General features: G+C 41.0%; 1 protein-coding gene across 3 annotated transcripts in view; it reads right to left on the reverse strand.

Moving 5' to 3' along the window:
• LOC122494332 (cadherin-11) overlaps nt 1–16952 on the reverse strand; it is a 151797-nt gene that overhangs the window by 20434 nt on the left and 114411 nt on the right. For all 3 annotated transcript variants that reach the window (XM_043599394.1, XM_043599395.1, XM_043599396.1), the window contains 3 exons: nt 12729–12916; nt 6523–6776; nt 225–361 (listed from right to left, as the gene is read on the reverse strand). In XM_043599394.1, the coding sequence (XP_043455329.1) occupies nt 225–361; nt 6523–6776; nt 12729–12916 (579 nt within the window). The remainder of the gene's footprint in view (nt 1–224; nt 362–6522; nt 6777–12728; nt 12917–16952) is intronic.

The raw sequence follows: 16952 nt of genomic DNA on the forward strand, positions 1-16952 counted from the left end.
TGCCAAATCTATACCCAGTTCTGCCAGAGAAAATGAAAATATCTCTACGTGTTTATATGTCCTCTTCAATACATGACCAAGAATAAATTTTAAACACTGAAAAATATGCTTAAGACTAAAAAATGTATTCTATCTCAGCTGTCTGTCATTTTCCAGAATATATATAGAGTCTGATGGAATAAAATTTGGTAAAGTAGAATCAAAACCCTTAGGAGAATACTTACGGATTTCTGCTGCAAAAACGGATATGTTGAGCCAGGCAGTTTCCTCTCTGTCCAAAGGTTTTGTGGTTTTAATAAAACCATCCTCTGGATTAATAGTGAAAAACCTGTCGAGGTCAGTATGACGATCGATGGAATACCTAAGTGGAATGCAAATAAGGCAATTAGACAGAGACATTCTGAGCAGCTTAATATTTGAATATTTTCTCCATGCTATATTTAAAATAACTTTTTCAATGGATTGCTTCAACTAGGTTTCCTTTTTAATCAAATTTACTTTTTAAACTTCATACATGAATCTTTTATAGAAATCATTCTGCTGCATTGGGCTTCTTTATTCAGTACAATGAATGAAAGAGCTGTTTAGCATATTTGATTGAGAAATGTAATGACATGTTGCATATTTCTTCGTATTTACTATAATCCCCCACCCTCTGAATATTTATGAAACTGCATTTGGGAAGTGGGATTGCCCAAACTACTCAGAAAGTCATAAATGCATCAAACTGTTGCCAGATTTTTGCATACAAAATATTAAATAGTTTCAAGTTTACCTAAATTTATCATAAAGGAGCATTTATGGTACTAAAAAATCAGTTTTCTCCTTATTTAAAGAAAAATGCTAACTCTAGTTTGAGTGAATTTATTTAGTTTATTTATTTGGTTTTAGGGGTTCTTAGGTAGCCTGGGTCTGAATTCCATGATGAAATATGCAAAGCAGTCTTGGTCATTCATCTGTAGAGTGTTCTCCTCATACTTTTATGATGGGCTGTGCCTAATAGCCTAGCCGGAAGGTTTTTAACTACTCCTGTCCACTTAGAAAGCTTGTTTGTTTTTCTAAGAAAAGAGAAAATAATTTCCAGAATATTACTGGACCATGTTTATGGGCCAGTGAGGAGGGAGACGGAGCAAGAAGAATGACCTTTATTGAGGTGTAGTGAGGTAAAATAGCTTGTCCAGGATACCCAGAGTTGTAAATACCAAAGTGCTGGCTTTAATATGTCTGTTCAACACCAAAGCCCCTTTCCTTTTCACTCCACCACACTGTCTCCAAAATGAGGAGCAAAGGTGGTTATATTAAGTCGGGTAGCATACTGGGTTCATAATTGGGTGGCTTCCTGCTGTTGGAGGGCTTAGCTGCAGTTTCCTAAAGTTTACAGAATATATGTGTCTGAAGGTATTCATCGAAGGTCATAACCATGGATGTCAGAGTTTAATCTCTTCCATTTACAAATGATGGGATTTCCAAATGGCCTATTATCTCGTTTCTGGGGGAGCCAACATGAGAACTCAAATCTTCCAATTCTAGATCATGTTGCTTCCAAGAAAGAGGCTTCCACTCATGGAGCAGCACTTCACAGTATAAAAGACACGAGTTCGTCCGTGATGTCATTAGACTGTGAAGCTCTGTATGGGAATGGAATGATGAGTCCCCTTCCCCAGGGAGGAAGCTGAAGAGAAACCAGGTACACATGCCTCGCAAATGTCAGGAAAGCCTCAGTAACAGAGCCTTCAGCAGGTAGCCTTCTGTGAAAAGGAGGCAAAAATAATAGATTTTTTCCCCTGCCACCAGTGAGTTTACTATCTAGTGGACATGACAAGACACAGTCACTGGGAGAAAGATAATTAACAATTCAAAGCATTATTCTCTAGAAGCGAAGGGCATGAATTTTGGTTTTATAAAGTCCTAGATTCAAGTTCATGCTCCAGTACATCTAAGCTTGGTGATATTGGAAAAGTCCTTAGGTTCTATGAATCTTAGCTTACTTATCTTTTAAACTGGATTATTAACAGTACCTAAGTTTTAGCTTGTCTTTAAGAATTCCATGAAATTATAGATGTTAAGATATATAACCTAGTGCCTTGCATACTGTAAGCAGTACAACGAATAATAGTTGCTTTTCTTTTTTTTTTTTAAGTTTCTTTGAGAGAGAGAGAGGAACTAGTGAGGGAGGGGCAGAGAGAGAAGGAGAGAGAGAGTCCCAAGTGGGCTCTGTGCTGTCAGTGCAGAGCCCAATGAGGGGATCAAACTCACAAACTGCGAGATCTTGACCTGAGCTCAAACCAAGTTGGAAGTTTAACCGACTGAGCTACCCAGGTGCCCCGGCTCTTCTTTTGTTGTTGCTGTCACACACTGTGGACAGATCATGGAAGTTCTTCAATGTCAGTCTACAGAATATGACTTTAATCCTATAGCCAGTGAAGAATCATAGAGGGCTTTTGATCAGAGGAACAATACATGGAATCAGGCTGTCAGGGTGATTAATAAGGTAGGGTGGGCAAGATGGTCTGAGCAAGAGAGAATGGAGGAAGTGCAGAGAGACTTAGCATCTGAATGAGGTGTTGGGGACACAGGCACCGGTACAGGAGTGAGAGGGAACACAAGATTGTGTGATGAAGATAGCACCATTAGGACTCAGCTGATACTTGGAAGGCTGGGAGAGTCCCAGAGAGTTTCTAGCTTGAATGTCATGTTGGAGAGAGGGAGACATTGAGAAACACAAAAAGTCACCTTAGCAGAAAGGAGAAAGATTAGAATTCCACCAGAGATATGCTGCCATGTTAGGAGAGTAACAAGTCAGCTCTCCCTCAAGTTTCACAGAATCAAGGCGGTGTCAGACTTTAAGTATGTCACAATAAGTATGAGCTCAAAAATAAGTTTAAATAAATGAGCGAGCCAGGGAAGGAAAAGGCAAGTGTGTGAAAAGTCACAGCAGAGAGCAGAATAGGTGCAGAGCAGAATCAGGGAGAAAGATCAGCCCTAAGGTAGAGAATCTGGAGCCTTAACTCAATTCAGCCATGCCTGGGTAGGAATGCTCTTGATGAGAGGACAGAGAGAGAAAGATCCAGGTCAAAAGCATGCATCTCAGGGAGCTCCCACTACCTGGACAGGGATCAAACATCAGTGAAGACCCCAGGGTGGTGCTGTCGGAGGCAGGAACAGACTACTGCCAAGGAAGGTGAGAAGAGAGACTGTCTCAAAAAGGCAGCAGTGAAGAAAAGTTGTCTAATGCTACAGAGTCTGCAAAGCCAGATCTGCAAAATTTCCATGCAGCTAAAAGTCTGTTGGACACTATAGTGTCCTACCCACAAGTCCAAGGACACAAGTTCCCATACAGGTGAAGATAAACAATCAGGAAAATAGTGTGCACAGTGCATAAAAAGCTTTGAATGTTCTATAAATTGTTTGAGGAGCAGGGACTGAGCGGGTAAGGTGGGGGGTTGGTTCAAGGGCCGTACTGAGCATCTTTGGATAATTATAGACACGGAAATTGCCTACTTGCACAGAACAGCCACCATTGAAAACATGACCCAAATAACCAATCGCAGATGTGGATCCTGGAGACATGAGGCACAGAGGAAATGAGCAATTGTTCCAAGCGTTTTTACGTCATCACTCTTCCAAAACGTTGCTAATGTGCCTAGCCAAGCCTAACTCATTTAAAACCCACACCGCAAACATTTTTGAGTAGTTTCAAAGTGTTGTTACACTGACCCTCAGTCATGACATAATGGATCTTTCTGCATAGAGAAAAGACCGCACTCAAACCTTCCTGGGAAATCTTCCCATTGGTGGCTGTTTGGCTAGAGTAAGAAGCTCAAAATGAACCGAAGGCAGATCTGAACTAAAATCCAGCCTCCAGTACCCACTGGCTATGGGACCGAAGAACTCACATCATCCCTTTGAGCCTCAGTACTTCCATCTGTTGCATCCTAAAGTAGTCAGGGCTTCAAAGGATGTCTGAGGATTAGTTTAAATAACTTAGTGCAACACATTGTCTGGGGCTGAGAAGATGTTCATTAAAGGATAATTCTCTGCCTTTCTCCTAAAAGGGATATTCAAGGATTTAAAGGCAACTAACATTTTCATTTGGGATTTCCTCCTGCCCTTTCAGCATTTTCTTTGGTGTCAATAGAAAAACTCCATTGTCCGTGGTAATTGTTTTCATGTTCATATTTGTTTCCTATTTTCCCTCTACTGAGATTTGATTGACAAATAATATGTAATGTAGGCAATGTGGCATTTTGATATAAGTGTACCTTGTGTAATGATTACCATCGTCAAGGTAATTAACATATTCATCACCTCTCATGGTTACCATTTTGTGTCATGTGTGATGAGAACACTTAAATTGGACTCTTAGAAAACTTCAAGTATACGTTATTAACTATAATCACCAGGCTGTACATTAGATGTCTGGAGCTTATTTATTTTATAACTGTGAGTTGTACCGTATGACCAATATTTCCCCATTTTCCCATCCCCAGTCTTTAGAAACCACCATTCTACACTCTGTTTCTCAAAGTCTGACTTTTTTAGATTCCACTTACAAGTAATATCATGCGATGTTTGACTTTCTATGTCTGACTTATGTCTTTTAGCATAATGTCCTCCAAAGTCCTCCAAATTATCACAAATGATGGGATTCCCTTTTCTTTTTAAGTCTAATTTTCTTTATTCATTCATGCATTGACAAATACTGTGGTTGTTTCCATGTCTGGGTTATTGTGAATAATGCAGCAGTGAACATGGGAGTGAAAATATCTCTTCAAGACAGAGCCATTATGGAAAACAGTATAGAGGCTCTGCAAAATGCAGATGGCAGCTGGATCTTTTCTAAGGGCTACAGTTTACCAACCCCAGAACCAGGCAGACAGTCCCCCTTTGAGTGTGCCAAGGACAGCACACAGCATAAGGTGTCGCTGTGATTTTGCACAGTGAGCACTGTGAGGTGGAAACTGCATCTGATCCATGAGTCGGATGTCCCAGAAGAATTTCTAGAACAGGTGACACTGAAGTGGAAGTGGGAAAAATGAGTACCGTGTAGTAAGTTTGAAAGAAGGAGGGGCAGAGCTCCCACCTGGAGGGAGAACATGTAAAGGTGGGAAGCAGGAACATGTAAAGAGCAAGTTCTGCCTCAGGAATGGGAAGTGGCCCAGTCCAGCTGCAATGGAGAGTCTTATGCCAAGAGGGAATAGATGGAAAATGAAAGAGATGAATAGGACACGGCAGCCACCGGGGTGGAGGGGTGCAAAGAAGAGCCTGCCACTAAATAAGAGAGTTGGGATTATTCTCATGGGAGCAGCAAGGGGGAAACAATTTGATCACTGATAACTCAAGTGTGGAGTATGATGTGATATTTAGATGTGCTGTTACAAATGCTCAATCTGCGGGCGCCTGGTGGCTCACTCGGGTAAGCATCTGACTTTGGCTGAGGCCAAGATCTCGCAGTTCATGAGTTCAAGTCCCACAATGGGCTCGCTGCTGACCACAGGGAGCCCACTTCGGATCCTCTGTCCCCTTCTCTGTGCCCTTCCCTCACTCATGCGCATGCCCTCTCTTTCTCTCAAAACTGAAAATAAAATATTTTTTTAAAATGCTCAATCTGGCTAGAGAACAAAAGAAGGGTGGGTGAGAAACTGGAGGCAGGGAGACCAGGCTGAAGCAGGGAAAAAGTCCAGGTAATACAGGAAGTAGCAGAGGGGCCATGGATGAATAAACACCTGCTAGGATCCAACACCTAGGCAGGTTTCAGGCAGCTGTGCCCTTTGCCCCGTACATAGCCTGGATCTGTGACAAGCCATCTTCTCTGACAATTTTCCTCACCCCCTCATGTCCTTCATCATCTTCATCAGCCTCACTGGTCACTAACACAGGTTGAGGAAAGGGGAAGGCAGGCTTCTGAATCATTTTTCTAGCTAGTTTTTCTAAGTCACAAAGAGATCATAATAAGAAAAGCACCCCAAATTTGTGTGGCCTTCTGTTATCTCTTCCAAGTGCCCTGTAGCCATTAGATAGAGCTTGCTCTCCTGGACTCCTGTTCACTGGCTGTGTCGCTCTGGGCAAGTCACTTTGCCTTGACCATGTCCCCTCAATTTAAGTGAAAATTCCTATAGAATAAAATTGAGAGGATACGTTAGAGTATCTGCCTAACATACCTAATGGAGTAACTGGAGCATGGAAAGGTGTTCCATAAATTGTAATGACTATAATTAGTTAACAGTCCTTATCCATACTTCGCTAGGGTTCCCCAAGAAAAGCCTTGCTACGCATTGCACCACCATGTACACTGGGAAGTCTGCTGCAGACAGAAATTATGTAGTTTGAACAAACTCATCAAAAAAGTAGCAGAGGGGAAGTAGAATTCACATCTTCCAAATCGTAGTCTTGTTTACACTGCATTGAACCTGATCATCTTGGATCCTTTTTGAAACTGAAGGATGTGCTTCCCTCAGGACTTTCCTGAAACATCTTTCCTCTAAAATTCCTCATCCCGGGCTCTTAAATAAATGTCTGTACCTTATCGGGCTGTTGGCAGCATCGGGGTCTTTGGCGTGCACTCTCCCAACCACAGTGCCAGCCGCTGCATTTTCTTGGACTTCGTGGATATAACTTGGGGCCAAGAACATGGGGGGCTCATCAGCATCTTCCACCGCAATCTTGACCGTCACAGTGTCCTTGAAAGGCCCGTTGCTGATGAACTTTGGGTCGATGTGCACATTGGCTGCCTCTACCTTCAAGCTGTATGCTCTTTTGGTTTCAAAATCTACAGGCTGGCAAGAAAGAAGACATGATTGGCAACCGGTTCCTTGAAAGAATCATGGAGGAAAAAGACCAGATTGTTTTTACAGGGCAGAGTGAATAGTTCCTCAAAGGGAGAAAAATCAGTGTCTATTCAATATCCAATTACCTGAGCCATTTGGTCAGAAAATCAGACAAATCAACTGCTGAAATCTGGAATGTGCTTAATGGGTAATTCCAGGAGCACAATAGACACAGAAGGACCACATCATCGAAAATGAACTTCATTCTACATAACAACAATAAGGCTGTCCAAATCATTCACCAAAATCATCTAAGGATAGAAATTAAAACACTACAAAAGCAAATATTGTAGCCCATTCTGTAAAGTTCTAAGAATCTTCATAATAAAAATACCCACTGAATTTCAGCAAAAGTATGTCTTGTTAGATGGCTGTTGTCCTCTAAACACACACACACACACACACACACACACACACACACACACACACAGAGCTGGGTTAATCATATTGATAGCTTAATTTTTAATTTTCTGTCCCTTTCCCAAAATCTGTGATCCTTACCAACACTGGCCCTTAAAATGACTTCAAGTGGTTTATGGGTAATTTCGGTGGATGGATTTGTTGAATGACATTAACTTACTTATTAAGTTACTTATTGATACTATTATTCCTTTTCTAATTCTTCCATTACTAAAAACATCAGGGATACATCAGTAATCCTCAGTATATGCTACTTTTTAACATACATGATATGCTTCCTAATCTCCTTTTGAGAGGCACTGATTCACCTGTTGAGCTAGAATGCAACAGCATCATTTTGTTTTGCTTGTGTTCATTTCTAGGTTATCTTCCATTTGTGGCAAGTCATATAGGCCAATGAGAATAACACTTCCTTGTTAAAAAAATGCATATATGTTTAAAAGGAGCCCCCTCAAGGGCAAAAATTATCAACAGTATAGATTTTACACAGATTCAAAAAAAAATTAAGAAGTAGTATTCGAATGACTGCAGTTCTGGAGAAATTGACGGTAAACACTCCCAGGGTCTGAATGAGATGAGACACAGTGAATCAGTCAGCAAAAGGTGAAAAGTAAAATAGTGGTCCAGCAACAAGTTCTGATGCCTCAGAAATAGAACTTTCTAATTAGCACTCCAGATGATGCTGAACGACCAAATGTTTGGGAAAGGTTGGGTCTTTTAAGGTTAGCATCTGCCTGCCATGCTGTTGTCAACTGCCTGGCAAACACTTATTGTGAATGGGCACATAGTCACAGGGTTTAGTCCTGACCTAATTCTACAAAGTTCAAAACTAAGGATGATTTCACCTTCGGGAAGGAGAAACACATTCAAAGTTTTCCCATCATCTGCCCACCTGGCTCAGGGAACACTCTTTTTCCTAAAGTAGAATCACATACAGCTGATGCACCATTCTGGGACTCAGCAGCTCCCCTGTAACCCTTCTTTGGGTTACTGAGCAGCAGAAAGGGATGTTCTTTATGGGCTCCAGATATGAGATTGCTGCAATTTCTCAAACATCTCTGCAATTTTTAACAAAACAACAACAACAACAACAAACTAGAATATGATAGTTCTGAGGCCAGGTAAGGAGAAATTTTCTAATGTCGGGTAGCCTCTTGATGCTCTTAGAGCAGACCTTTTTTGAACTTGATTTAGGCATATGGGTAGGGACCCAGAGCCCTGAGCCATGTTCCCAGTGGAAAGCACTGATGACGCTGAGGCTAATAGAGTCACACTGCAGTCTGACCGATCTTTTCAGATTCCAAGCAAAACTCCCCCAAATCCTTGCCAACATTTGTCTGGAATGCCCTTTCCTAGTTGGGTGAGATTTGACCGAGTCTTCTGGCAATCCTCATTGCCTTGGGAAATCCTCAACTTTTCTCAGCTGCCTTTCTGAAGTCCCTCATCTCTCACCCCTGCTAAGTGGGGAGCACTCCAAAGGACTCTGCTGAGTCTTGTTGACTTTTGATTCCCCACTCCCAGGGACAAGTGATCATCTACACCAGTTGTTTTGTCAGAATGGGGAGCAGGTCCGATGGATGAATAACCTTTAAGCATTTACCTACAATTTATACCTTGACTCCTTCCAAAAAAGATTTAAGGTAGTTTCCCCTGTGAACATTTATACCCATGCGATGAGTAGTTGAAATAAAGCTAAATGAGGCAACACACCACATAAACCATAAAAATCTTAATACCCCTCAGTTTACTAATCTGACCTCTGAGAATTCTCCCTGAGGGATTAATTCAACAGAAAACCCAAACAAACAACATTCAAAAATGCCTGGTGTTTGTCAGAAATAATAAAGGGTTATATCTAATCAGGGAAACATACACACAAAACACCAAATCCAACTGTGAGATTTTATTAAGGAAATAATGGTCCATCAATAGGATGAGATGTTATGTAGTCATTAAAAACGATTATGTATATTATATAACAGCATGTAAAATGTTTATGATGTGACATTAAATTAGCAAATCAGATCACTCTACGATTGCAACTGTGTCAAATGTTATATATCCATATGTATATACATGTGGACAAAAAATATAAAAAATAATCAGACATAAAAATAGTTTTATTAAAATAGGGGATATTTAAAATGCCTTCTAATGCTGCTCTCACACTGCTTTATGAGGAGTTTATTTGGTTAAGAGGGAATAGCTCAGAAACCGTGCCAGGTTCTGCAATAAATGGGTGCCCACTTGATCAATGGCATTGCGATGAACAGATTGGATTTTCCTCCCAGTCCACCAAGCCACTGACATGTTTCATTTTTATTTTGCACTGGTTCTTCCGTTAGCCACACAGAGACTGTCTGAATATCCTGAGGGCAGATTCTCTCTTATGCACCATTACACCTCTGCCGCTTACTGTGTCTGACACAGTCAATACTCAAGAAGTATTTATTGCTTCCCAAGCTATCCAATACGTGAAGGAGTCTACCTCCTAAATATCTCTTGAAACCTTCACCTTCACCTCTTCTGCCTTCTTCAGTTCTTTGTAACTTCTCGCTCGGATTCTAACAACACTGTTGCAACTGGTCCCACAGCATCCATCTCAAAACTCTCAAGACTGACTTATCCAAGTTTCTTAAATGTGCCCTGTTCTCATAATCCAAGCCCTCAGCCCTTCCTCTCCTTATCTATCAGGTAAATTCCTACTTCTCTAGAAGTAAACTTTTACTCCTGTAAGAAGTCATTCATGACCCATATTCATAGATTTTATCACACTTTATTACAGTTCGTTCTCAACTGGGGAGTGATTTTGCTCGACCTCATCCTGGGGATATGAGGCAATGTCTAGAGCTATTTTTAAATCATCACAACAGGTGGGGTAGGGTAGTGCGTGTGCTTACATCTAGCAAGGAGAGGCCAGGGGTGCTACTCGACACCCTACAGTGCACAGAACAGCCCCAGACAACAAAGAAGCATCTGTCCTGAAATGTTGATAGTGCCCAGGCTGAGAAAACAAAACCCGCTCTATTTTCATTGTCTTTTCAGTTAAATGTCCTGTTAAACGGTGACCTCCTTATAGCCAAGACTCTGTCTCTTCAACTTTAGATGCCCAGCCTCTCACAAGGGGCCTGCTGGCAAATGGTAAGAACGCAGTAACTCTTGGCAGAAAAATGGGTGAATGAATTAAGAAATGCATGAAAATGCTACATTTAAGAATATTTTAAGAGACAAATATGCCCATGATCTCTCCATACTCTCTTATATTATTAAAACATATACAATGACTTCCATAGGATCCATCATTTATTCTATTAAATTCACCACCTCCCAGATTCTCTTCTTTCCTGGTGGACATTTAGAACTCTGAACTATGAGTTCAAGCAAACATTCTTTTACAAATGAAATAACATCTTACCGTGTTCTAAGCCTAAATTTCAGGGATTTGTAGAAGATTGTTTCTTTGCCTGGAATAAACACATTGAATTGGGGGGAAATGTGCAAATTAATCATATGCAGAGAGCTCATTTGCGATGTGTGAGTTCCATGGGGTGATTTAAATGTTTCAGGATCTTACAGACACAGTATGTGTTTATACCCTGAATACATTGAAAACAGGTGACAACCTTAGCATAACCAACTACCCAATTACTTGAACAGCAGAGGGTGGGAGGCAGGGATTGCTGATGCCAAAGCTCATATGTCCGTGTCAAGCAGAAAAGATAGTAATATTAATTAACAAGGTAAGTTGACAGCTCTATGCTAACACACAAGTCACTCAGCTATTTCTTTAAATGTTTTAATGTTTATTTTTGAGAGAGAGAGAGAGAGAGAGAGAGAGACAGTGTGAGTGGGGAGGGGCAGAGAGAAAGGGAGGCACAGAATCCGAAGCAGGCTCCAGGCTCTGTGCTGTCAGCACAGAGCCCAATGTGGGGCTCAAAGTCGCAAACCACAAGATCATGACCTGAGCTGAAGTTGGACACTTAACCAACTGAGCCACCCAGGCATCCCACTCAGCTATTTTTCTAGAGGAAAACCAGAGGGAGTGCTTACCCCAGCCCTTCATGGCTAATGATTAGGCTGCGATGGCCACTAATTCATTGTACTAATGTTGGCTTTTCCTACTATCCAAAGTTCATCCCAACTTCCGTACTCTCTTGTGAAAGAGTCACCCCCTACCCTCTCTTTGTTTTGTGTCCCCTAATATATCTCCCAAATCCAACAGTGTTTCCAAGTATTATGAAAAGTCTGCTTCCTACAGCACATATCTCCCTGCTTCCCTAACTAAAAGATTCCTCCCAGGAATTTCCCCCACCCCACCCCTGCCTGCTCTCCAGCTACTGGCCTCTTTATTGATTCTTCAAATTAATTTTTTATCAGTGTTACAGTCCAATCTTTTCCATCACACCAAGGAGCTTAATATTCATGCTACAAAACGAAGTTGAAAATGAATGCTTGATTAAAACCAAGGTAATCCCATCATCCAATTCAGATTTAATGCTCCATACACTTTGATGATGGAGAGGTGTTGATTTCTCAAGTGGTAAATTGGGGGGGGGGGGCGTTTCAGAAAATACTGTAACTGTTTCTTTACTTGAAAGTGAATCCTTTCTGGATACCTTCAGAATATCTTTCTGGCCCAACTGTCCCCAAAACATCTTGAACAGGAAGCTGTTCCAGAATACCCAGGTTTGAATTTCACGTCTGTGAATTGCTACCTGTGTGATTATGACGGGGTCAAATTATTTAATCTGAGTCCCAACCTCTTCATAATTAAATTGAGGTACTATTGCCTATTGGGATAATACTATCTACTTTGTATGATTTTTCTGAAAAATAACTGTTTGTAAGAGGCTCAGGCTTCATCTAGCCTATATTTAGTATTGAGTACATTTTAGATTTTCAGAACAAAACAAGGACAAACAATAAACTCTTTGCTATGAGTTAATTCTGGGACACATTTTAGAGACAGTTCACCTGACTATGGGGGGAAGGTCCATTGTGGTTGTTTCTTAGGCTCAATTTTGAGAGAAAATCAAGGAGAGGATTGGCTCAAGTTTCCCAAAAGGCCCAGCAATGTGGTGGCCCTTGGGTACTTTCACATAGGAAATGTTCTGAACAGCCTGTATTAACAGTTAGCTTGGAAGAGCCAAAGGAGGAACCCCTTCCATGCTCAGGGCTGTTTCTCTAAAACCTAGATTTATCCAGCTATCTACCTTCCATGTGGAAAGTGTGCCAAATCACACAAAAACTAACAGGCAGTCGGCCAACATCCCCCCCAGCCCCTTTGCTAGCTCTCTCTGCAGTAACTGAAAGGGATACAGTTCTGTTACCTCCCCAGAGCTGGGAGCTCAACTGCAAAGTCAGATCAGCCCCCCTTGCCCATATTCTCCTTTCCTAACCTTCTGCTCTCCATCCCCTGCAGTGTTGCCGTGGCAGAGCTGGCCACACCACTAACACCCCTGATTCCTCACCCGAACTCACCTTTTTCAGTTTGACCACACCCTCCTGTGTCTCATAGTCCGTGGTGATTTCAAACAATTCCATACCGTCTCCATCAACAATATTGTAGGTGACTAAACCATTTTCTCCAATGTCTGGGTCTTTTGCCTTTACTCTTCCTACTTCCTCCCCGGGGACAGCTGCTTCTGACACAGACATCTGGTATACGCCTAGAAGAAGAAGACATCTATTTTTATTTTCCCTTTTATTTGGCAGCTGTAAGACTTTAGATTTCATTGAATCCCAATAAATTTCTCAAAGGGTTTGAAATTGAACTTTCTATTGATTGAAAACATGAAAGAAGTGAATGGCTGAGAAAGAAGATCCCATATGGCCTGCTTGTCAAAGAAATGTGTTCTACAAAGGATGATAAAACAGTATCGGGGTCCAGGGTCATGTGGTGGGGTCACCTGCCACAAGTAAGAAAGGAAAACAATGCTCAGTTACATTGCCCATCAGGAAGTGATGGAGGACCATGTATATATCTTTATACATTCGAAGAGCAAAGTCTTCTTTTCGTGTCTTCAGGATGGTCCACGAATTAATTCCAAGGCACTGCCAGGTACCCAGAAAAACCTCCTTCTCTGTTTGAGAACCTCCCACGGCTCCATATTTTTTTTAAAAAATCAAATGAAAATTTAATCCTTATCAAGGTCATGAGCCTACTAACTCTATATGTGACTCTCCTCTTACTTTGCCTCCTTCACCATTTGATCAAGCACTACCTTATCTGGAAAGGTTTCTCACAGTATCATCTGTCCATATATATTTATTTTATATGTACTTGGAACCTAATATATGCCAGGTGCTGATCTAGGCCCTGGAGACTCAGTAGTAAATGGGCTCGTCAAGTTTCTTCCCTTAATGAGGCACACTGAAGAGGAACAAGAAAGCAAATGACATACTCTGATGTCACTGCTAGAAAGAAGGAAAATAAAGTAGGATAAGTGGTAGAGGGTAATGAGACAGGGAGTATGTGTGACTGTGTGTATGAGTGTGTGATGGAGTGTGAAGGGGATCACACCATCACTCATGTGTGAATGTGTGTCTGGGAGTGGGTATGTGGTTGTGTGGTACACATATGCATGGATGAGTGAGAGTGTCTATATGAATATGTCGTGTGTGTGTGTGTGTGAATGTATACACTTGTGTTACATGTGCTGTGTGAGAACAAGAAAGAGGGAGAACTGAGAATGATTTGGAATTGGTTGGTCAGAGAAGACATCCCTCAGAAGAAGGCATCAGAAGGGACTGAACAATCAATCACATGAATCTCTGGGGATAAAAATTACAGACAAAGCAAAGACGAAATGGCAAAAACCCTGGAGTAGGTACATGTTGAAGACATACAGAAGCCAGAAGACAAGTGTGGCTGGAGCCTTCTGGAAGAGGTGAGAGTACATAGGTAGGTTGGGGCCCATCTATGTAAAAAGGCCATTGTGGAATGGTTCTATTTGAACTTGAAGGAAGCCACTGGAAGCTTTTCAGTAGGGAAGCCAGATTTGAAATGATCTTATCTGAATTTCCACATTTTAAAAATATTCTACGGGAAACAATATGGAGAAACAAGGGCTGGGAACTTTGTCTCTTCCACTTCAAAGGTGAGTGGTTTGGGGCAAGTTACTTAAACTCTTGTAAGTTTTAGCTTCCCCTTTCTATGGATTCCATCAGTTCCAGTATGCTGTCTATGTTTATCTGTATTATGTGGCTTTGAATGTTTTCAGGTTGGACCCATATTCAATTGTATCACACCAGAACCTGCACAGTCAAGGACAACTGGGTGGTGTAGTCTCCGTAGATAAGCTCTGTAAATAATTACCAATTTACAGGCAGGCTTAGGGAAACCTGCTCTGAGTTGGTTTTCTCCAAATCTCATTGGAGTTCATGGCAGTGAAACTAGCATCTGCAGTATAGCAATATAACTTTACTATATGACTGCATGTGAGCAAAGGCATTAATGGATGCATGCTAATAATCCTGTTCGGCCTTTTCCTTCTAGCATACCGAACAATTCTGCAGTGTGGATAATGGAGCATGTAGTTTCTTAAAATGCTATATGAGCCTTAAGCTTATTAGAGATGCTGAACTTTGTGCCTGATCAGGCAAAGCAGTCTTTCTTCACCTCTTTTGGGACTCCATGAGAACTGGTTACTGACTTGTAATCCTATCTCAGTGTGTTCCTTGCATAGATTGCTGTCTTTGGATTCCTCTGAATGACTGGTGTGCCTTCCTGGGGCCATGTTTGTGTGCCTTCCTTGTTCCCTCATTTGCAAAAATTGCCATCCCTCTGACAATAAACTCCCAGGTTCCACCAGCTACTCTCCTAATCTAGTGAAGATGACATTTTCATGGTGAGACATCCCCCCACACACCCATGGATTAGTGGCACCAGCATCTTTATGATCACACATACCTTTGTCTATATCTATGTATCTATATAAACAGATGTGTGTTCAAGCTCTGGCTTTGCTACATTATTTTTTATTTATTTATTTATTTATTATTTTTTTTTTTAATTTTAATTCCAGTATACTTAACATACAGTGTTAGTTTCACATGTACAATATAGTGATTCAACAATTCCATATATCACCCAGTGCTCATCACAAGTGCACTCCTTAATCTCCATCACCTTAATCTCCATCTCCCATCTACCCCCCCACCCCGCCCGATAACCATCAGTTTGTTCTCTATAGTTAAGAGTCTGTTTCTTGGTTTGTCTGTCTCTCTCTTTTTTCCCCTTTGTCTTTCTCTGACTGACTTATCTGAACTCCAATATGTTATATTGCGTAGCTTTATACTCTCTAGATCCATCCATGTCATTGCAAATGGCAAGGTTTCATTCTTTTTTTTAAAAATGTTTAATGTTTATTTATTTTTTGAGAGAGAGAGACAGAACACGAGCAGGGTAGAGGCAAAGAGAGAGGAAGTCACAGAATCCGAAGCAGGCTCCAGGCTCTGAGCTGGCAGCACAGAGCCTGATATGGGGCCACGAGATCATGACCTGAGCTGACATCGAAGGCTTAACTGACTGAGCCACCCAGGTGTGCCCCATTTTCATTCTTTTTTTATGGCTGAATAACATTGCCTTGTATGTATGTGTGTGTATATATATATATATATATATATATATATATATATACCACATTTCCTTTATCCATTCATCAATCCATGGACACTTGGGCTGCTTCCATAATTTGGCTCTTATAAATAATACTGCTATAAACATAGGGGTGTGTTTATCCCTTTGAATTAGTGTTTTGTATTTTGGGGGTAACTACCCAGGAGTGTGATTACTGGATTGTAGGATAGTTCTATTTTTAACTTTTTGAGGAACCTCCATACTCTTTTCCAGTTAACTTCACCAGTTTGCATTCCTATCAAAACAGTGCATGAGGGTTCCTTTTCCTCCACATCCTCACCAACATTTTTTCTTTCTTGTATTTTTTACTTTTCCTATTATGGCCAGTATCAAGTGATAACTCATTACAGTTTTAATGTGCATTTCCTTAATGATAAATGATATTGAGCAATTTTCATCTGTAGGTCTTCTTTGGAGAAATGTCTTTTCCTGTCTTCTGCCCACTTTTTTAAAGTTTATTTATTTGTTTTGAAAGAGAGAGAGAGAGAGAGAGAGAGAGAGAGAGTTAGGAAGGGGCAGAGAGAGAGGGAGAGAGAGAATCCCAAGCAGTCTCTGTGGTATCAGCACAGAGCCCAACTCGGGGCTAGATCTCACAAACCATGAGATCATGACCTGAGCTGAAATCCAGTCAGAAGCTTAACTGAATGGACCACCCAGGCACCCCAGCTTCTGCCCATTTTTAACTGGATTATTATTTTGGGGGGGTGGCTTTACTACATTCTATGCGCACTAACTGCACCTTCTATGAAACCTAGTTTTATCTAAAATGTAGGCTCTTGTCAAGATATCCAGTAGTAATTACTATTCATTAAATGATGGAAGTTGTTGTAATTATGATGATTAATAACCTTTCAAAATCATCTTCTTTTATTTCCTTCAGTAACCTTACGAATTTTGTAGAAGGACCACAATCCCTCATATAATAATAATGGCTAACATTTGTGACAAATTATGCCAGGCATTATAAGATTTTATACTAGCTGATTTAGTTATAACAACATTCCAATAAGACCTGTAGAAGACTGTATTCTCCAAAAGTGGCCCAAGCCGTATCTCCCATCCCA

Source organism: Prionailurus bengalensis, chromosome E2, assembly GCF_016509475.1.
Source record: "Prionailurus bengalensis isolate Pbe53 chromosome E2, Fcat_Pben_1.1_paternal_pri, whole genome shotgun sequence".
NCBI classification, from domain to species: Eukaryota; Metazoa; Chordata; class Mammalia; order Carnivora; family Felidae; genus Prionailurus; species Prionailurus bengalensis.